This window comes from Callospermophilus lateralis, chromosome 1 (assembly GCF_048772815.1).
Source record: "Callospermophilus lateralis isolate mCalLat2 chromosome 1, mCalLat2.hap1, whole genome shotgun sequence".
NCBI lineage: Eukaryota > Metazoa > Chordata > Mammalia > Rodentia > Sciuridae > Callospermophilus > Callospermophilus lateralis.
This window is the reverse complement of record NC_135305.1, coordinates 218316114-218335925: the sequence shown is the minus strand read 5'-3', so window position 1 is coordinate 218335925 and position 19812 is coordinate 218316114. Positions and strand designations below refer to the sequence as shown.

At 39.7% G+C, this 19812-nt stretch overlaps 1 protein-coding gene and 1 pseudogene across 1 annotated transcript; both read left to right on the top strand.

The window, feature by feature from the left end:
- Nucleotides 1–1056: 1056 nt before the first annotated feature.
- Nucleotides 1057–5171, top strand: LOC143642156 (olfactory receptor 7E24-like). The gene is made up of 2 exons (XM_077110316.1): nt 1057–1085; nt 4229–5171. Exons 1-2 carry the CDS (start codon nt 1057–1059, stop codon nt 5169–5171), a joined length of 972 nt encoding a protein of 323 aa, XP_076966431.1.
- Nucleotides 5172–10167: 4996 nt separating this feature from the next.
- LOC143642155 (olfactory receptor 7E178-like) lies at nt 10168–13197 on the top strand (annotated as a pseudogene).
- The last annotated feature ends 6615 nt before the right edge of the window (nt 13198–19812 follow it).

The following is a 19812-nucleotide window of genomic DNA, read 5'->3' as shown; positions in this document are numbered from 1 at the left end:
CCAAGTTTTCTTTTTTTTTTTTTTTTGTATCTTAGGAAGTCTTTTATCTTTCTAAAAAAATTGTTTCCTTGATTCTGAGACTCTCATATCAACTGATAAACAGAAATGCTTCTGTCCTGTAAGGCTCTTCCATCAGTTGTTGGCTTATAATGTGGAACCATCATTGGAGTGTTCCTTGGTTCAGTTTTGTCAAAATCTCTGAGATATTGCCTTAGTCATTTACATTTTGCTCATCCATGTCCTGAATCCCTTCATCTTCAGCCTGAGGAGCAAGTACATAAAAAGTGTCTCAAGGAGGCTCCACAGCAGAACTGTCTGGACCTAAACAATCAGTTTAAATGTAGGGTGGAAAAGGCAACAAAACTACATAAATAAACCTGGAAATCTAGCCTGCCTTTCAGTCACATTATTGCATAATGATTCAATTTATCATCCTTTTTGATTGGAGAATGTTGGGAGCCAATTTTTTGGCTGGGAGGAATGGCAAGTTTTTTATGTTGTTTAGAAATTTTCAGTTTGGCTATGAATGCTGGTGATGGATTCACCACAGTGTGAGTGTGATTAATGCTGCTGATCTGTGCCCTTGGCAATGGGGAAAATTGTCATTTTTAGAGGGAATGAAATTTCACCATCATAAAAATGGAACAAGGCAAAGGAAAAAATTAATGAAAGAAATGATAATACCCAGGAGCTTCCTCTGGTGTGGGGGAAGAGCCCAAGAACTTTTGTGGACACTGATTTTTCTCTTCCTCAGCTGGCATTGATATGAGGAGACTTTTAGAGTTTGTGGTAACCTGGACCAATTTGGCTAATTAGGAGCTCTGTGCATTGGGCTTCCAAGGTCATATAACTGTCAACAATCAGTCTGTGCCTGCAGCCCTTCAGTTTGATGGCTCCAAGTCCAGTGGGCTCCATCTCTGTGCCTCCTCCTTCCATGGTTGGTCTGCTTCAGGAAGCTCCTATCTGAGACTGCATGGATAGAAATCCTGGGGACAGAGCCTGAGGCTTCATTGAGTACCAGGCATCAGATGAGCTCTGGATCTTCACTCCTTGGCCATGACCCACCAGAGTCCCAGTGCAAATCAGTAAGTGCTGAGGGAGGTGAATGACGGAGTATGAACTGTATGAAGCATTGTTTCCTCATCACCAGGACAGACATGCATTTAGGGAGAGCAGACGGGAGAAAAAGAATGGGTCAAATTTCAGTTACCAGGATTGTGAAGTTTATGATCTTGGTTGTGGAGGGGTCCTAGAAATCTCATTCAGAGTCTTGCTTTCATCCCACCCTGGTTCTACTTCCCATGGACAGCTCTCAGACCATAACCAAAAGTAGGTCCCACTGAACTCTTTCCTAAGCTCTCCACGACATTTATGAAGGTGATGATGAGGATGAGGATAGTGTCCATCACATCATGAGCCAATATTAATTGACCTTTACAGATTTTTAGCTTTATTAAATTTACTACTGAAATTCACCTTTTTGTTTAATAATAATTAAGCACACTGTTGTGTGCCAGTAATGGGTGTGGGCATTTTATACATGCTGGGTGTTTTTAAATGATAAAATCTTCTTAACTAATTAACCCCTCTGGCAGAATTGGAAAAAAATAATATCCAGGATTCAAATACATGTCTATCTGATCAAAATTTATTTTTTTAAATATTTTTATTGGCATATATTAATGACAGAATAGTAGGTTTCATTGTGGTATATTCACACATGTATATAGCATAATTTGATCAATGTCAATCCTCCCTTCCTCCATTCAGTCCTCCCTCCTCCCTTCTCCCGACTTCTGCCTCTACTCTGTCTCTCTTATTATTGGTATATTTCTGAGCTCCAGACTCTGTCTTTGCATTCTATATATATTGTATCAATTTATGATGGAGTATGAACTGTATGAAGCATTGTTTCCCATAGTTTTTTGTGGTAGGATTTTAGGTTGAATTCTGAAGTCCTGTTTGAATTGAGGTTTGATTAGAGACAGAGCATTTGAGCAGGTTAGGCAGGATGGCCTTGTTAGGCCTTGTCCTGCCAGGTGGCCTTGTCCCCTGTGAACATTCCCCTTCCCTGTCACTCCAGGATGAGACCCTCCTTCACTGTGCACTTCAGTTTGGAGGTTTTAGGTGGAGCACAGGACAGATCAGTGGGTGGCATCTGGTGCTACAATTATAGGAAGAGTGTCTGAAATCACAGGGTGAATTCAGAGAAAGAGAAGACAGACACTCATTCAGTATAGATCCTCTCTCCCCACCCCAGGATATCCCTGCAGCTGTACACACGTTCCTCATTCTTGACATCAACCTGATCTCAAAAGCAGTCTGAAGTTCAGGTCTTGATTTCGTTACTACTCAGTAGTCTAGAAAGAATTTTAAAGTGCACCTGGGGTGGACCTGTACCTAAGACCTCTGTACCTCTGCTCTATTTTGGATTGTTGGGAACAATGAGTAGAAGGGGTGCATGTCACCCAGAGGTGGAGAATTCAGTTTTGAGCCCTGAGGGCTAAGTTTCCGTTGCTGTGATAAAGAACAGCGTACGGACTCACTTAGCCTAGGCCTTGTCTTCTGAGTTGAGTTATAATTGAGGCAACTGCATCAAGAAAGGATTAAACAGATAAAGGATGCCCTGTATGTTGTTAATATTTGGTGAATATAAGAAAAAATTCAGAGATTAAAAGCCATGGCTTACATGGAAGACAAATTATCTACAATTGAGTGACACTCCTAGACCCAGGGATTTAAAAAGTTTTGTTAAAAAGATTATAAAGTGTATAAAATGGGAAAATATTGTCACCATGTTATAAATGAGAAAATTGTCAGATGTTTATACATTATTTTGGGCATTTTTCTTCTTTGCCTTGTTTCCAAACTATATCCTAATGAAAGGTGATGAAATAACGAACCTGAGTTTCCTTCAGGTTGTTGAAGTAAATGAACTGCAATCCATGTTTCAGGAAGAATTGTCATGAATATATCTATATGATCAAAATCCAGGGAATTAAGTTTGATAATGAAATCTAGAGTTCGGAGCTTTGCCTGGGGTCAAAGTCCTCCCTGAAAAGGATTCACTTTGTAATCAGAGAAACAGTGAAAGAGCATTGCCAGCTCACTAAAGAACAGAGAAACTAGAAAGAAAAGACCCACATATCTGTCCTTACCACAGATGTGGTGCTGCATTGATAGAGGGTGCAGGTGAATCAGTGTTGAGGAAAATGTTCAAAAAGATTCTCAACATTTCATTATGCTTTGACCAGTGACCAGTGCAGTGTGCACTAATTCTGTATTTGCTGTCAGGGATGTTATACATTTGTGTATTTTCTAAAAAATGTTTATAAAAATTTGAAGTTCTTCAAATCCCAAGAATAGGAATTACAAATAAGTATTCATAAAATGCAAACTACATTTGAGTGGATATTTACTTGCAAAACAGGAGGGAAATCAGAAATCCATGTTTAATGAGAAGTCGCTGTGAGGAAATAGGCCCATAACACAGTTTTGATTATGAGCTATCAATTTTAATTTAGTATCAGTATCTACAGTCTTAAGTCTTGTAAATGTTTTCTAAATATTCTATGCATAGGAGTATCATGCCATGGTTTTAGATAAAAATAGATACATTTGAGTGCTTCTTAAATTACTTTTTAATGATTATTTCTTCTGAAAGTGAAAAGGCTATTGCTTATTGTTTATTTCTTTCTTAAAAGAAACAGAGAATAAATGATATTAGTCTTTATCCAGGCTGTGATTGGGAGCTTGTGTGTAATGTTATGGGTCTTTTTTTGTGGGGGGGAGGGTACTGGAGATTGAAACCAGAGCGCTTACCCACTGTGTCACTTCAATAGCCATTTTTATTTTTATTTTTTAATTTTAAGACAAGGTCTCACAAAGTTGCTTAAAGCCCTGCCAAATTGCTGAGGCTGCCCTTGAATTTATCTCGGCATCCTGAGTCACTGGAATTACAGGTCTGCTCCACCACATCTGGCTTATATTATTAGTCTTATAACATTGTTGAGTGTCTGTAAAGCAGATGTATGTAGAAGGAGCAGGAAAACAGAGAAACCAATAGTACGAGAGTTCCAATATGGTTGGGTTTATCACAATGAGAAATACTGCTGAAGGGTATAATCCAGAAGTGTGAATACTTAATATGTGAATATATGAGTTCAAAATACATACAGAACTGTGGGTGCCTGTTTATATGTTTCTTTTTTCCCATTTATTTCAAAAGGTGTACAAATAATATAGAAGAAAAAAACCTAACAATCATATCAGAATTTCATCTTTGTGGTTTCTCAGAAGATCCGGACCTGCAGCCCATCCTCTTTGCACTGTTCCTGTCCATGTACCTGGTCGCAGTGCTTGGGAACCTGCTTGTCATCCTGGCTGTCATCTCTGACTCCCACCTCCACACCCCCATGTACTTCTTCCTCTCCAACCTGTCCTTGGCTGACATTGGTGTCATCTCCACCACAGTCCCAAAGATGCTCACGAACATTCAGACTCACAGCAGAGTCATCTCCTATGTGGGCTGCCTGACACAGATGTCTCTTTTTATCATATTTGCATGCATGGATGATCTGCTTCTGACTGTAATGGCCTATGACCGCTTCATGGCCATCTGTCACCCCCTGCATTATCCAGTCATTATGAACCTTCATCTGTGTGGATTCTTAGTTTTGGTGTCTTTGTTGTTTGCTCTTTTTGAATCCCAGCTTCATATTCTGAATGCATTAGGGTTTACCAGCTTCACAGAGATGGAAATTTCTAATTTCTTCTGTGACCCTACTCAAGTCCTTAGTCTTTCCTGTTACAACAACTTCTCTGGTAACATGATCAAGTATTTTATTGGTGCCGTCTATGGTTTTCTCCCAGTCTTAGGGATCCTTTTATCTTACTATGAAATTGTTTCCTCCATTTTGAAGATCCCATCTTTGAGTGGGAAGTACAAAGCCTTCTCTGCCTGTGGGTCTCACCTGTCAGTTGTTTGCTTATTTTATGGAACAGGCATTGGAGCATACCTTGGATCAGCTGTGTCATCCTCGCCCAAGAAAGATGTGGTGGCTTCAGTGATATACAGTGTGGTCACCCCCATGCTGAACCCCTTTATCTACAGCCTGAAGAACAAGGACCTTAAAAATGCCCTGAGGAGGCTCCTCAGTAGAATAGTCTAATCTCAGGAATTTTGACCTCCATTTGATAAGTAGTTAGGAAAATGCAATAAAATGAAGCAAATAAATCTGTAAATACTGCATTATTAGTAATATCTTTGTAATTTATTGGATTTTGTATATCAAGATATTTAATAGCAGATTGATGGCTGTCATTCTCTGGGAGAGATAAATGGGGACTTTTAATTGGAATTCTCAACATTGTAGTTGTGTGAACACTGAATGTGAATATCTGTTTGGAAACTGGAACCGTTTGAATCTGTTCCGTCTCCCAAAGACTCGTGTGTTGAAGGCTTGGTCCAAAGCATGGCTGTGTTCAGATGCTGGGTGAGAAATTGTTGGTCCGTGAGAGCTCTGACCTCATCTGTGGATTAATCCACAGATGAATTCAGAGCTCAGTGGACTTCAGAGAGGTGTGAGAAACTGCAGGAGGGGCCACGTATCTGGAGGGAGGGGGTTCTTGTGGGAGGGCCTTTGGGGCATGCAACTTTTTCTTAGCCAATTTCTGTTCCTTCCTTCCTTCCTTCCTTCCTTCCTTCCTTCCTTCCTTCCTCCCTCCCTCCCTCCCTTCCTCCCTTCCTTCCTTCCTTCCCTCTGTCCCTCCTTTCCTGTCCTTTCTTCTCTCCTTCTCTCTCTCTCTCTTCCTCCCTCCCTCCCTCCCTCCCTGCCTCCCTTCCTCTGTCTCTTCTTCCTGGCTGATATGAGGTGAGCAGCTTTCCCCTGACATGCCCTTCTTCTATGATGCTGTGCCTCACCTCCAGCTCCAAGCAATGGAGCCAGCTGACAATGGACTGAAATCTCTGAAGGTATGAGACAAAATAAGCCTTTCCTCCTTTATGTGATTTTTTCTTTGGCATTTTGTCACAGTAACAGAAAGGTGTTTAACACAGAGGTCATACAATTCTTGTGTACCCACATATTATATGAAATCTCACTTATATGCTATGAATCAGTGCACAAGGATTTTGCAATGTTTATTGTAATAATGAACTAAAAAAAACTAGTAATGTTTGTCTCTCAGGTAATGTTGCACAGCAGTTTAAATCCTTCAAAGTAGATGTATGTACTTTTTTAGGGAAACTTTAAACTACATGTTGAAAAAAATCAGCACATTGCAGGGCAATAAGTATTTTGTTGTATAGTCCCTAGGTGAGATTTAGGTACTCTTTAGGCATGTGCTTAAGAAAACTATTTATGTATACATAAATAAATGCAGACATGGAGACAACAACAGGAAAATCCACCCTTAAAATTTCTGAGAGTAGTTGCTTTTAGGGCAGAGATGTGCAGGAGAATAGTGTCAGGCAGAGATGCCAAGAACTGAAATTTTATATGAAGTCATTAAAATTCCTACAAGATTTAGTTGTCAGGAACAGTGATTATAATTTTTTGATGATGAAGTGGATTTCTGTAGTTTTTTTCTTTTACATTTTTATTGGTGCATTTTAATTGTATGCAGTGTTGGCATCTATTGTGACATTTTTGTACATGCACACAATATAACAACAGAATTCAGTGATGTCACTCCCCAGCTCTCCCCCAATCTTCTCCCCTCTTCCACCCTTTGGTTCATTTTCTCTGCTCTACTGACCTCCCTTTGCTTTTCATGCAATAATGCCCCACTTTTCTTTTCTTTTTCCTCTCTATCTTCCACAAATGAAAGAAAGTATGTGACCCTTGACCTTTTGAATTTGACTTACTTTGCTTAACATAATATTCTCACATTCCATCTACTTTCTGCAAATGATTATTTGCATCAAGAACCTGCTATCCAAAACTGCATCGACATTCATCCTGAGTGGGGCCATGGTACTCCTGCTAGGGAGGTGTGTTGGGGCTGCTCTCCTGGGAAATGACCTACCAGATACACATGGCAAACCAGTAAGTTCTGTGGGAGATGACGATTTGAAAAGGGAATGTCCTAAGCATTACCTCCTCCTCACAGTGATGAACATGATGTTTGAGTAGCCACATGGGAGACTGGTTGTGATGATGGTAACCAAAATCTCATGCAAAGCGTTTCTTTTCCTGCCTCGATGATTCTATTTCCCATAAAGTTTCCTCCACAAAGGGAGTAAATACACTCCATTTATACTTCTTCTAAGCATTATACAGGTGTACGAAGGTGATGAGGATGAGGAGATCAACCATAAAAAACATCATGAATTCCTAATAAGAGATTCCTGAGTGCAAGGTGTTGAACAGTGTTTCATGCAGTTTATCTGAATTCATCTGCAAGGTTTTCCCTAAGGTCTACATGGCACTTTATTTTATTTTACAAAAATGGAACACAGTTTTTTTTTTTTTTTTGTAACTCATGCTAGGTTTTTATGTTGAATTACTGCAGCCACATTTGAATTGCACCGTGGAGTTGAGACACAGGGCACGTGGGTGAATGGCTCAAAGAGGAAAAAAAATCAGTGAAAAAGTAGGTAAGAATAGCTGGACACAGACCTCTCCCACAGGGTATGCCTAGAGCTGCCCACATCCTCTGCATTCTTACAATGAGCCCACTCAACATGAAAAGAAGACCCAGAGTCACACTTGGATTTTATTATGATTCAAGAAACTGATGAGTGGTCAGAGTGTATCTGAGATGTGTCTGCAGTTGAGGTCTCTGGAGCTCTGCTTAGAATGTTCCTAATATTAGGAAAACATTAAAAAAATTCATGCATCAGACCCAGAGATTCACAATTTAGCATCAGTGCTGCTAGATCTAACTATCATTTCTTGAACACAGAGCAGGTTGTTAGTGTCACTGAGAACCAGCAACTGAGATGGATTCTACTCATACAGTTGCATTGAATACAAATTAAACAGAAAATGTTTGTTCCCCATTACCATGACTTGGAAGTATAAAATAGGGCAAATTTAAGCACCTTTGGAGTGTAGAAAAGGTGTGCTGGTCTCCATGGTTGTGCAGCAGGCACCTGTATGCAGAATACTTCAGTTAAGCCAGAGGAACAGAGTCATTACTCCAACATTGAGGAGGCTGCTAGCATTCTCAGGATCTGAGTCACCCGATGGTAACGCAGGCTGGAAATACAACATAATTAAATCCAGTCATGGAAATGCCCCTTCCCTGAGCATTTTCTTTTTGTTTGAATGACTCTCATCATGCTTCACAGAAGAGTGGTGGTCACTGGCTTGGGGTGGGAGGAATGGTGAGTTTTTTCACCTGGGTACACAGCTAAATTCTAGAAGATGGAAAATTTCTGGATTTGAATGATAATGATCATGGCACAGCAATGTGAATGCAATTAATGTCACCAAAAAATGAACTTAACGTGGTTCAAATGGTCATTTTTGTATTTATATTGTACCCCAATAAAATGGACATTAATCACAGATGTATCTTAAAAAGTAAAAGAAAATAGAATACACAAACTTCTTCCTAATTAGAGTTAGGGCCAGAAACTTATATGAGCATTCATTTTCCTTTGCTTCCCCATTAATGATCAGAAATCCCTGGAGATGGGGATTTCATAGACTAATTAATCTGATTATAATTTCTGTGTATTGATCTTCCAAGGTCATATAATAGTCCTCACTCAGCCTGTGCTTGTAGTCCTTCAGTTCATGGCATCATCCAGGGACCTGTGTAGCCGTCTCTCCTCCTGGGGTGTCTGCATCAGGAAGCTCCTGAACACACCATCTGTTCTGTGGACACAGTTGAGCCTTCTCTGGGCTCCACACTTGGTAGGGTCTCAGGATCAGCACTTCTTGGTCATGACCCTGCAGGGAAGCAGCATGACCCAGTAAGTGCAGAGGGGGCCTTGGATGTGGGAAGGACTGGGGAAGTAGTGTTACCTCAGCTCAGGGACAAACACCACAGAGTAGCCAGGTGGGAGGACACCAGCGTGCAGCTTCAACCTTGGGGTTGTGGGGTTCAAGCTTTTGTTTCGGGTGGGGAGATCAGAAATTCAAACTGTGCTCTCCACCCACACTGGTCCTAATTCACACAGAAATCTCACCCACAACAGTACAAAATGGGTCCTTCAGGAGTGTTTTCTGAGGTTTAGAAAAGGACTAAAGTTGGTGATGTAAGGATGATGATGAGGATGACAGAAGCCAGAGCACCATGAACTGAGGTGCAGGGCTTCCCAGGCTCAGGAGCTGAGCAAGGTGCTCTGTGTCATTTCATGTGCACCTTCTCACCTTTGTTATATATGTCCACATTATTACTATATTATACAAAATGAAAAAGTGCATTACAATTATGAAACTTGTACTCATTTGTTAGATAGGAGTGAAGCCTTGTTTGCATTGGGCTGTCTGACCATGGACACAGGGTATCACAGAATCCTGGCAGGCAGTCCCATCAGCGAGCCACCCAGCCACTCTTCCCTGTCACTGTAGAAAGAGCCATTCCCACTGTGCTCTTTCTCGTGGGTTCCTGGGGATCACAGGGCAGATCAGTGGGGGCACCTGTTGCATGCACTATGGAAGAACAGCCACAGGTCACAAGAGAGGTCACAGTAGGGAGGCTGATGATCATTCAGCACAGATCATGCTCTTGGGCCCCCTCCAGAACCTCCTCCATGCTTGAAAACAGCCTTCTCAATCTCAAAGCAGACTTAAGGCAGTTTTGTAAAGGAAAATTGTATGGTAGATGATTATGACATGAAAACAGCAACAGAAAATCATAGCTCACCATTTCAAGACAGTAGGTGTGTCTGGGAGACAGGTCTGTGAGATAATGGAAAAAGGCAGAGAGTCTTAGACTCAAATTTCTAAGGTAATGATTCAGACGTCTCTCCAATGTTAGTTCTCCCACAAGTATTATCAGACTCAAGTTTCAATACAGGTAATGGGTATTATGGACAATAAGAGTAGGTAATATTCATGGAGCATGTCCACATGCCAGGATATTGTTAGACACTGGATTTCAGGTGTGGTATAAGAAAAGAACTTTATGTGTGGATATGCTGATAAAATTGGTGTTGGTCTGACATCACTGAGTATGGATATTCTAAAATATGCACAAATAGACTAAATAATGGGAGAGAAGTACAAGTTATACAATGCAAAAGGTTTGTTAAAAAATCCTGATGATAACCATACAAGGTAGGTAATTATTACCTCATTTTACAAATGATAAAATTTCCAAGAAGTTGTTTCATTATTTATTATTATGCTGTATTTTGTACTATATGCAGCTCAATCACAAAGAGTAATGATAAATAATGAACAGAAGTGCAATTGTTATATAAATAATATAATTGAAATGAATGTGTTACCAATGACTGACCAGAAAATCCATGAAGAAGAAAAAAGCATGGAAATTAAACCAGAGCTTCAGGGCTTTCCTTGGTGCTTAGATCATAAAATATGAACTTGCTGGGTTGAGATCACAAAACCATGAAGTAGTTTTATCAGGCCAGATGGCATTCAGAATCAAGAAAAAAAGAAAGAGTTAAGGGCTATTTCCTATAACAGACATTTAGCTTTTATTATATGTGTTGATACAATAAACCTGAACATAATAAAGTGATTCAAAGGAGATTTTTAAGTCTATGATTTAAAAATCATTGACAGGTACAGTATACACTAATGCCACATTTGTGGTCAATGCTGTGATTGATTATGTGCACTGACTCAATCATACTTATCAAAATTTGAAGTTCACCAAAACAAGGATTTTTATTTTATGTCACATAATTTTTGAAGAGAAGACTTAAATCCATACAGGTGGCAAATGAAAAGATCAAAGAATGATGAGAACCCTTGCATAAAATGGGCACATACAGCTTTCTGGTTCTGATCCATCATCATTGATCTAGTTGTCTGGACATGCTGTTCTAACACAGTCTTAAATATCTTGTCAACAGACTTTGACTAAAGTCCTGAGAGAAAAATGAGGCGTATCAAACTGCCTCTTAATTTCCTTTATAGAAAGGTCATTATTTATTCCCTAATTTTTATTTAAAGAGTTAGCTGTATTTTATTGTGACCATGAACTCCTTCTCTCCTATTCTCCTGGACTTCTAACATTGCTCAGTTTAATGTCTCGAAAGTGTGTATGGAAAGATGGGTGAATGATGGAGAAAGTAATAATGAAAGTGTTTGTAGGTAATGGAACCACCATTTGACCCAGCTATTCCCCTTCTTGGACTATTTCCTAAAGACCTTAAAAGAGTGTGCTATAGGGACACAACTACAACAATGTTCATAGCAGCACAATTCACAATAGCTAGACTGTAGAACCAACCTAGATGCCCTTCAATTGATGAATGGATAAAAATAATGTGGCATTTATACACAATGGAGTATTACTCTGCACTAAAAAATGAAAAAAATCATGGAATTTGCAGTGAAATGGATGGCACTAGAGCAGATTATGCTAAGTGAAGCTAGCCAATCCCTAAAAAATAAATGCCAAATGTCTTCTTTGATATAAGGAGAGCAACTAAGAACAGAATAGAGAGGAAGAGCATGAGAAGATCACCACTAAACAGGGATGAGAGGGGGGAGGGAAAGAGAGAGAGAAGGGAAATTGCATGGTAGAGGAAGGAGCCCCTCATTGTTACACAAAATTACATATAAGAGGAAGTGAGGGGAAAGGGGGAAAAAACAAGAGAGAGAAATGAATTACAGTAGATGGGGTAGGGAGAGAAGACGGGAAGGGAGGGGATGGGAGGGGAGGGAAGGGGAGGGGGGGATAGTAGAGGTTAGGAAAGGCAGCAGAATACAACATACACTAGTATGGCAGTAGGTAAAAAAAAGTGGATGTGTAACTGATGTGAATCTGCATTATGTATATAGGGTAAAAATGGGAGTTCACAATTCATTTGAATCAAATGTATGAAATATGATATGTCAAGAACTTTGTAACGTTTTGAACAACTAATAAAAAAATAAAAACTACTAATAAAAATAATACATCATTTTAACCTAAAAAAAGAAAGTGTATGTAGAGACCAGGTGATTCACTATTGAGAATTATTGTTGAAGGTATGTGGACCTCATGTGTGAGCATCTTCTTGTGCATAGTTGGATTCAAATGTTTCCAGATGAGGGGTGCCTCTTTAATGTATTTCTTTTTCTTTTTTTAACACCCTCTTTGCTTTCCAAAAGATGTCCAAGCAACATACAAGCACAAAACTTAACCCGTGTCTCTGAATTCCTACTCATGAGCTTCTCAGAGGATCCAGACCTGCAGCCCCTCCTCTTTGGACTGTTCCTGTCCATGTACCTGGTCACAGTGCTTGGGAACCTGCTCATCATTCTGGTTGTCAGCTCTGACCTCCACCTCCACACCCCCATGTACTTCTTCCTCTTCAACCTGTCCTTGGCTGACATTGGTTTCATCTCCACCACAGTCCCTAACATGATTGTAAATATTCAGACTCACAATGATGTCATCTCCTACGTGGGCTGTCTGACACAGATGTCCTTTTTTTGCCATTTTTGTCTGTATGGATTATATGCTTCTGACTGTGATGGCCTATGACCGGTTTGTGGCCATCTGTCACCCCCTACATTATCCAGTCATTATGAACCCTCGTCTATGTGGCTTCTTAGTTTTGGTGTCATTTTTGCTGAGTCTTTTGGACTTCCAGTGGCACAATTTGATGATCTTAAAAATTACCAGCTTCAAGAATATGGAAATTTCTAGTTTCTTTTGTGATCCTTCTTAACTTCTGAATCTTTCCTGTTTGGACACCTACTCTAATATCATTGTCAAATACGTTCTTATTGTCATCTATGGCCTTTTCCCCATTGCAGGGATCTTTTTCTCTTATTACAAAATTATTTCCTCCATTCTGAGGATCCCATCCTCAGGTGGGAAGTACAAAGCCTTCTCCACCTGTGGGTCTCACCTGGCAGTTGTTTGCTTATTTTTAGGAACAGCCTTTGGTGTGTACTTTGGATCATCTGTATCACATTCTCCTAGAAAGGGTCGGTGGCCTCTCTGATGTACACTGTGGTCACTCCCATGCTGAATCCCTTCATCTACAGCCTGAGGAACAGGGATATTAAGAGTGCCCTGAGGAGGCTGCACAGCAAATCTCAGCACCCATGGTGACTGGTTGCAATGCATGTTTGAAAATGCAGCAAAGCTAAATACCTGGTCCTGTCAATATGCCCCTTGTGCTAATTTCTCACCAAGTTTTATAGTAAAGTGGTTAGAACTCATATTGAGAAGGGCTGTTTGGTTCTTTTCACATTGGGGACATGGTTTCACTTTGGTTAGATAAAGAATGTTGGAGTACATGAGAGTGATTGTTGAACAACTATGTCTATATTTGATGCCACTAAGATATGCAATTGACAATGATAATAATGTCATTTTTTTGTAATTTAAATTTACTATAATGAAAGTGGACTTAAGAAACTATTATTTAAAAAACCAATTAAAAATCAATAGTATAGATAAACTTCCTTTTTGTTAAAAGTTGGTGCAAAACCCTAATCAATGTTAATTTTCTAACATTTTTCTTCCACAATTAATATTAGCAAGTTTGTAGAGTCTGTAATATGCTCACCTATTGGCCAGTCAGGAGTTCTATGCATTGAGCCTCCAAGGTCACACCATAGTCAATGGGCAGCCTGTGCCTCCAGCCTTTCAGCTTGATGGCTCCAGTCAGTGTGCCCCACACTGTGTTTCTTCTCACCCTGGTTGTGTCTTAGGAAGTCCATACCTGACTTTAGGGCACAGATGTCAGCCCTAAAGATGAGGTGGGAGGCCCCTGGGTACCAGCCATGTGGAATCCACTCTCCTTAGTCACGACCACCTGAGCCAGGGTAAATAGGTAACTGCTGAGGGAGGTGAGGATGGAGGAAGGACCAACATGCAGTGTGGCTGCCCAGAGGGGAGAGCACTGCACAGTGTCAGTCATGGGGACTGAGAGTCGAGGCATGTGTGTGACATCCACGGTGGTAGTGATCATGGCAGCAATGTCACTACAGTTTTCCTTTCCTCCCACACTGGTCCTTCTTACCACACACTGTCATCCACAGGGAGGGAATGTGCTCTTCACACTGTCCTCAGCACTGAGAGATATCTATGTAGGTCAGGAGGAGGAGGTGGACCTGGATGAGGACAGCACACAAACATATGGTCCTTTATTGAAAGGGTGCTGGGTGGCAGGTGCTAGTGTGTGGTATGTGTAGGGTGTTTACATTTGTCTGCCTAATTTTTATCAAGGTATAATTGCCACATTATTATATTTTACATGTTGGAAAAGATCAAAGATTTTAGTAACTTGTGCTGGGTGTTCAGATCAAATAGCTGAAGCCATGTGTGAAGTGCACTGTGGCTTTGAGGCATATGGCATCTTGGCAGGACAGTGCTGACAGGTTGTCCCCTCCACAAGCAACCCTGTGTTTCACCTTGCCGTCTGTGTAGGATGCAATCCCTTTCCTGTGCACTTCCCTTTGAGATTTCTGGTGGATCCCAGGACAGAGCAGTCTGTGGCATCAGTTGCACTGATGTAGGACAGATTGGGCTGGACACCCAAGGTATTTTTCAGAAGCAGGTTTATTTAAATTGCAGTGGTCCCAAGAGCCTAATGACTAAAAATCTCTGGACTCTGGATGTGAAAATTACTTGAGATTTATAGACAGTTGGGGACAGAGTTTCGTAATAGTGGTTGGTTACATGGCAGGTACTCTTTATCCCATAGTCTTAGGCTTGACAGAGGTTTCAAAAGTGTTACCAAGGAAAAAAAGTATTACCTTTTATACAAATATCTGTTGAGACAGAGTGTATTACAGCCTTTGTCAGCAAACCTTGCATTTAGAAAGAGGAAACTTCAAACTGGAATATGCTCTCTGCAGAACTCCTGTGAAATCCTATTGACACTCATTGTGAAAACTTGCTGTCAAAAAGCTTAATTATGATGTTGGCCCTGAAGAAGCTTATATGTTACAATTATGGTGAGGGATATATTTGTGGCTGTATCAGCACTAATTCAGGAAAAATGGCTGAGATGAGCACAAAGATCTAAGATCAAGTGGGCACAAATAATCCAGCAAAAACTTCTCTGTGTCCCCCACTCCAGGATACCCTTGCAGCTTCCACATCCTCCTGCATTATGGTAATAAGCGGTCTCTATCAGATGAAGAGCAAAAGCAGGTCTAGACTGCATTACTACTCAGGAATTTGGAAAGGGCTAAGAATGTACCAGATATGTACCTCAAGCTAAGACCCCTGGATCCAGGTTAAATATTCTGATTTTGGAAAAAAGTCAAAACTTTAATGCAATACAACCACAGATTTAAAATTTAATTTTTGCTGCTGTTGTCTAGATTCATTCTTTCTTCAACAATGGGAAGGTTGTTAGCATCTCTGAGACTCAATAACGTCATCCAAGGTGATTTCTTGTTGATACAATGACAATGAATCCAGATTAAACAGAAAATCTGTGCTACCTATGTGGTTAATATGTGATGGTAGAATACAATATGGGCAAAAACAAATTAGATAGAGTTACCCCAAAAACAATGGCAGAGATGTTCATTAGCTTATTAAAAGCAAAGTAGGAACAAAGGGAAGTGACAGTAGACCCTTAGAGCCTGGCCTGAGACAAAGTTTTGAATTTCACATCATTTTAATGCTGTAGAGTCCTTTGACCATCATTTTAAGAAGTAGATACACTATTTCTTTAATTACTGAATGCTTAGTTAAAAAATAACTTATGACCAAATGAATGTCACTGAGGTATATATTTATTATGATTCATATAGTAATTTTTGTTGTATATATTTTATCCTAATAAGAATGAGCTTTAAAAGCTGATGTATCTTTGAAAAACACAGAAGTGAAAGAAGAAAATTGAGTACACAATTTTCCTCCAAATTACAGCTAAGGTCCAAATTTTAAGTGGACCTTCATTTTCTCTTCTTCATCTTCTTGCATTAATATTGGGAAGTCCTTAGAGATGGGCATTGCATGGACCAATTAGTCTAATTGTGAGCTCTGTGTATTGAGCTTCCAAGATCCTATATTAGTCCACAGTCAGCCTGTGCCTGCAGCCCTTCAGTGGATGGTTCCTGACCAGTGAGCTGTGTGGCTGTGTCTCCTGCTGTGGTTCTGCATCAGGAAGCACCCAGCTGACAGCGTATTCATAGGAATGCTGGGCACAGAGTCTGAGCCTTTGTTGGGCACCAGGTATGGGTGGGTCTTGGCATGTGCACTTATTAGTCGTGATCCAGGAGAGAATCATTGTAATCCTGTAAGTACAGAGAGAGCTTTTGAATGTGCTAAGGATTACAGGGAGTAACATTTCCTCATCTTGAGGACAAATTTCACTGTTTGAGTAGCCAGAGGGAAGAACACAAACATGCAGTTTTTTGTATGGATTGGTGAAGTTTTTTTTTGTTTGTTTGTTTAAGGTGAGGGTATTGGATTTCATTTTAAAAATTTTATCTCTACTAGACTGGTTTCTGTTTTCCATAGAAATCTCACCCAAAACTGCACAAAATGAGTTGGTCCTTTAAAAGTGTTTTCTTACCTCTATGAAAGGACTATGGTGGTGAAACGATGATGAGGAGGATGACTGAAGCCAGAGCATAATAAACTGATATGCAGGGCTCCCCAGGCTCAGTGCTGAGCAACATGGTCTATGTCTTTGTTTCATTTCATGTATATCACCATGCTGTAGTTATGCACGCCCAATTTATTATACTTTACAATAAACAAAGAAGAGCATTATAATTATGGAACTTGTTCCTGTTTGTTATACCAGAAAAAAGTGCAGTTTTGTTTGCACTGGGTTGTCTGACCATGGACACAGGGCATCCAGGAGAATCCTGGCAGGCTGTCCCATCAGCAAGCCCACCAGCCATTTCTCTTGCTTACTCTGCTCTTCCTCTTGTGATTCCTGGTGATCACAGGCAGAGCAGTGAGGTCACCTGTTGCATGCACCACGGAAGAACAGGCACAGTTCACAGGAGAGGTCACAGTAGGGGAGGCTGATGATCATTCAGCACAGATCACACTCTTGGGCCCACTCCAGAACCTCCTTGAGCTCATCACATGCTCCTCCTTGCTGGAAAACAACCCTCTCAATCTCAAAGCAAACATAATGTTAGGTTTTGATTTCATTCCCATTCATAAAACTGTAAAGATTCTAAAAATGCCAGAGACTTACCAGTGGTTAAGATCTTTGGACTTATACTGAAAATGTCAAGTAGGAAAGAATAAAAATAAAAGTAATCCATCTATTTCAAAATCTCTCAGTCCCAATCCCTATCTCTGTAAAGAAGTTCACTAGTTTCACTGGTGTCTAGATTCAGTCTTGATATCTGGGTTGATTTCCCATTGATGCAACTGCAGAGTAAGGATAAATACTTTGTTCTCCTATTTGAATAATATGGGATATATGAATAAAATCCAGGCAAAATAAAATCTGGATATTGTTGTTACTGTTAGTTCTTACTAGGTTAATATTTATGCCACTCAATTAATATGTCCAGTGACCCAAAATGACCATTTTCCTATCTCTGGATGGGCATTTTAATTTTGACCTTACAGATATGTGTGCTGGGTATTTGGGAAGAACGTCTCCTTTTTTTCTATTTCTGACTCCCTGAGGCCTATGCTCTGCTTGGCACAGGGAGGCATCCAGAATAATTCTGTTCAGCATTGAACCCCACCACCCTTTATTTCCTAAATTGACCAAAATGAATTTGGATTAGCAAATTGTGGCCTCCTGTCTGTACTTTCTTTCCTTTCAGCAGTGTCCATGGGTATAGACCCAAGTTAAAACTGTCTCTCTGTGTCCATGTTTTGGACGTAGAGACTCTTTATTTTCATTTAATATCATCCCCAGCAGAAAAAGTTTCAGAAATCATGGCAGAGATTTTCATGGGTTTGAAGAAAGGCCAGGAGGCAGAAGCTGAAGGGCACTTAACACTGCAGCCTTCCACTGAGGCACAGGTCAGAGTTTCACCTCATTCCAGCCTCCAGTGCCCTTGACCATGACTTTCCTCCATAATGTGGATAGTTACCAAATCATGGATTTTTTTAATAAAATCACATTGACCAAATATTTGGTGAGTTTCAAATATCCCTTTGGAGATGGTGTTATTTTCTGTGTTTCCCTTAAGCAGTGAGCAGGGAGAGGAGGAGAGATTCGCACACTGTGCACACACTGGCAGGTGGGGTGTGCGTCTGAAATGCTGCCTTCCTGACTCCAGCACGATCTCTTCTGCTGGATCCAAGGGAAAGAGTATTTCCTGAATTTGACAATTTTTCTTAAGGATTCATCAAGGAGAGATTATTACTACTTGGGGTGACGCTTCATTTTCCTGATACATATTAGGATTGAGAAGATATGGGTGATACTGGCTGTCCTTGAAGGGCATAAATGTAGGTTATTAGTAGCAAATTTGAACATGCATTTTTCTATTGGAAATCAATCGCCTAGCCCCAACCAACATATTTATTGGAGTTGGATATTCTTATTTGAGTGACATGGAGATTGGCAGAGGATTTTGAAATAATTATCAAATTAGTAAACCACCCAATTAAAAGATTGTGTCCTTTCAACAGATAACACTTTGCATCAGATAAAGACTTTGCAGAAGGTGAATGTACTTCACAGAATACATTCTCAGGATAATGTAAACTTGCATATTTCATGGGCAATAGGTATTGTTTTGCAGAATACTTAAATTAAGTATTTTAAGTACTTTAAAGGCAACATTATAAAGGAAAACTGCATGGTAGATGATTCTGAAATGAAAACACCAAGAGAAAATTACACGTCCCCACTTCAAGACAATATCTGTGTCTGGGAGGCAGGTTTGCAGGAGAATGGAAAAAGGCAGAGATACTAAGACTCAAATTTCCTATATAATAATTCAGATCTCTAGCCAATGTTAGTCCTGGAACAAGAATTATCAGATCCATATGTTTTAATATAGGTGATGATGTTATGGATAATAAGAATAAGCAATATTCACGGAGAATATTCTACACACTAGGATATTGTTAGATAGTCGATTTCAGCTGTGGTATAAAAAAAGACCACTCAGAATTTCACATATGGATATGCTGATACAATTAGTGTTGTAATGACATCACTATGTTAGATATCCTAAAATATGCACAGGAAGAACTACAAGTTATGCTACTTGAAAGGTTTGTTAAAACAATTTTTCTGATGACAGCCATACAAAGTGGGTAATTACTACCCCCCCCCTTTTGATGAATGAGGAGGTTTCCAAGAAGTTGTTACATTATTTCTTGTTGTAATCTATTTTATACTGCATCTAATTCAGTCACAGTGAGAAATGATAAATAATGAACCTAAGTGTATTTCATGTAGCCTAAATAGAAGAATTGAATCAATGTGTCAGGAATGACTGACCAGAAAATCTATGAAGAAGAAATAAGTAGATTGGAAATAAAACTTGGAGTTTTTAGTCTTTACTTAGTGTTTAGATCATTAACAATGTACTTAAGGGTTTGAGATCAAAAAACTATGATCCAGTTTTATCAAGCCAGATGGAGTACATAATAAAGAAAATTAAAAAATATCAAGGGGCATTTTATATAACAGATATTTTGCTGATATTATATGGGTTGATAAAATAAACCTGCATAAAATAAAACTATTCAAAGGAGATTCTTACAGTCTATGATTTTAAAATCATTGACAGGTACAGTGCACACTAATGCCACATTGTGGTC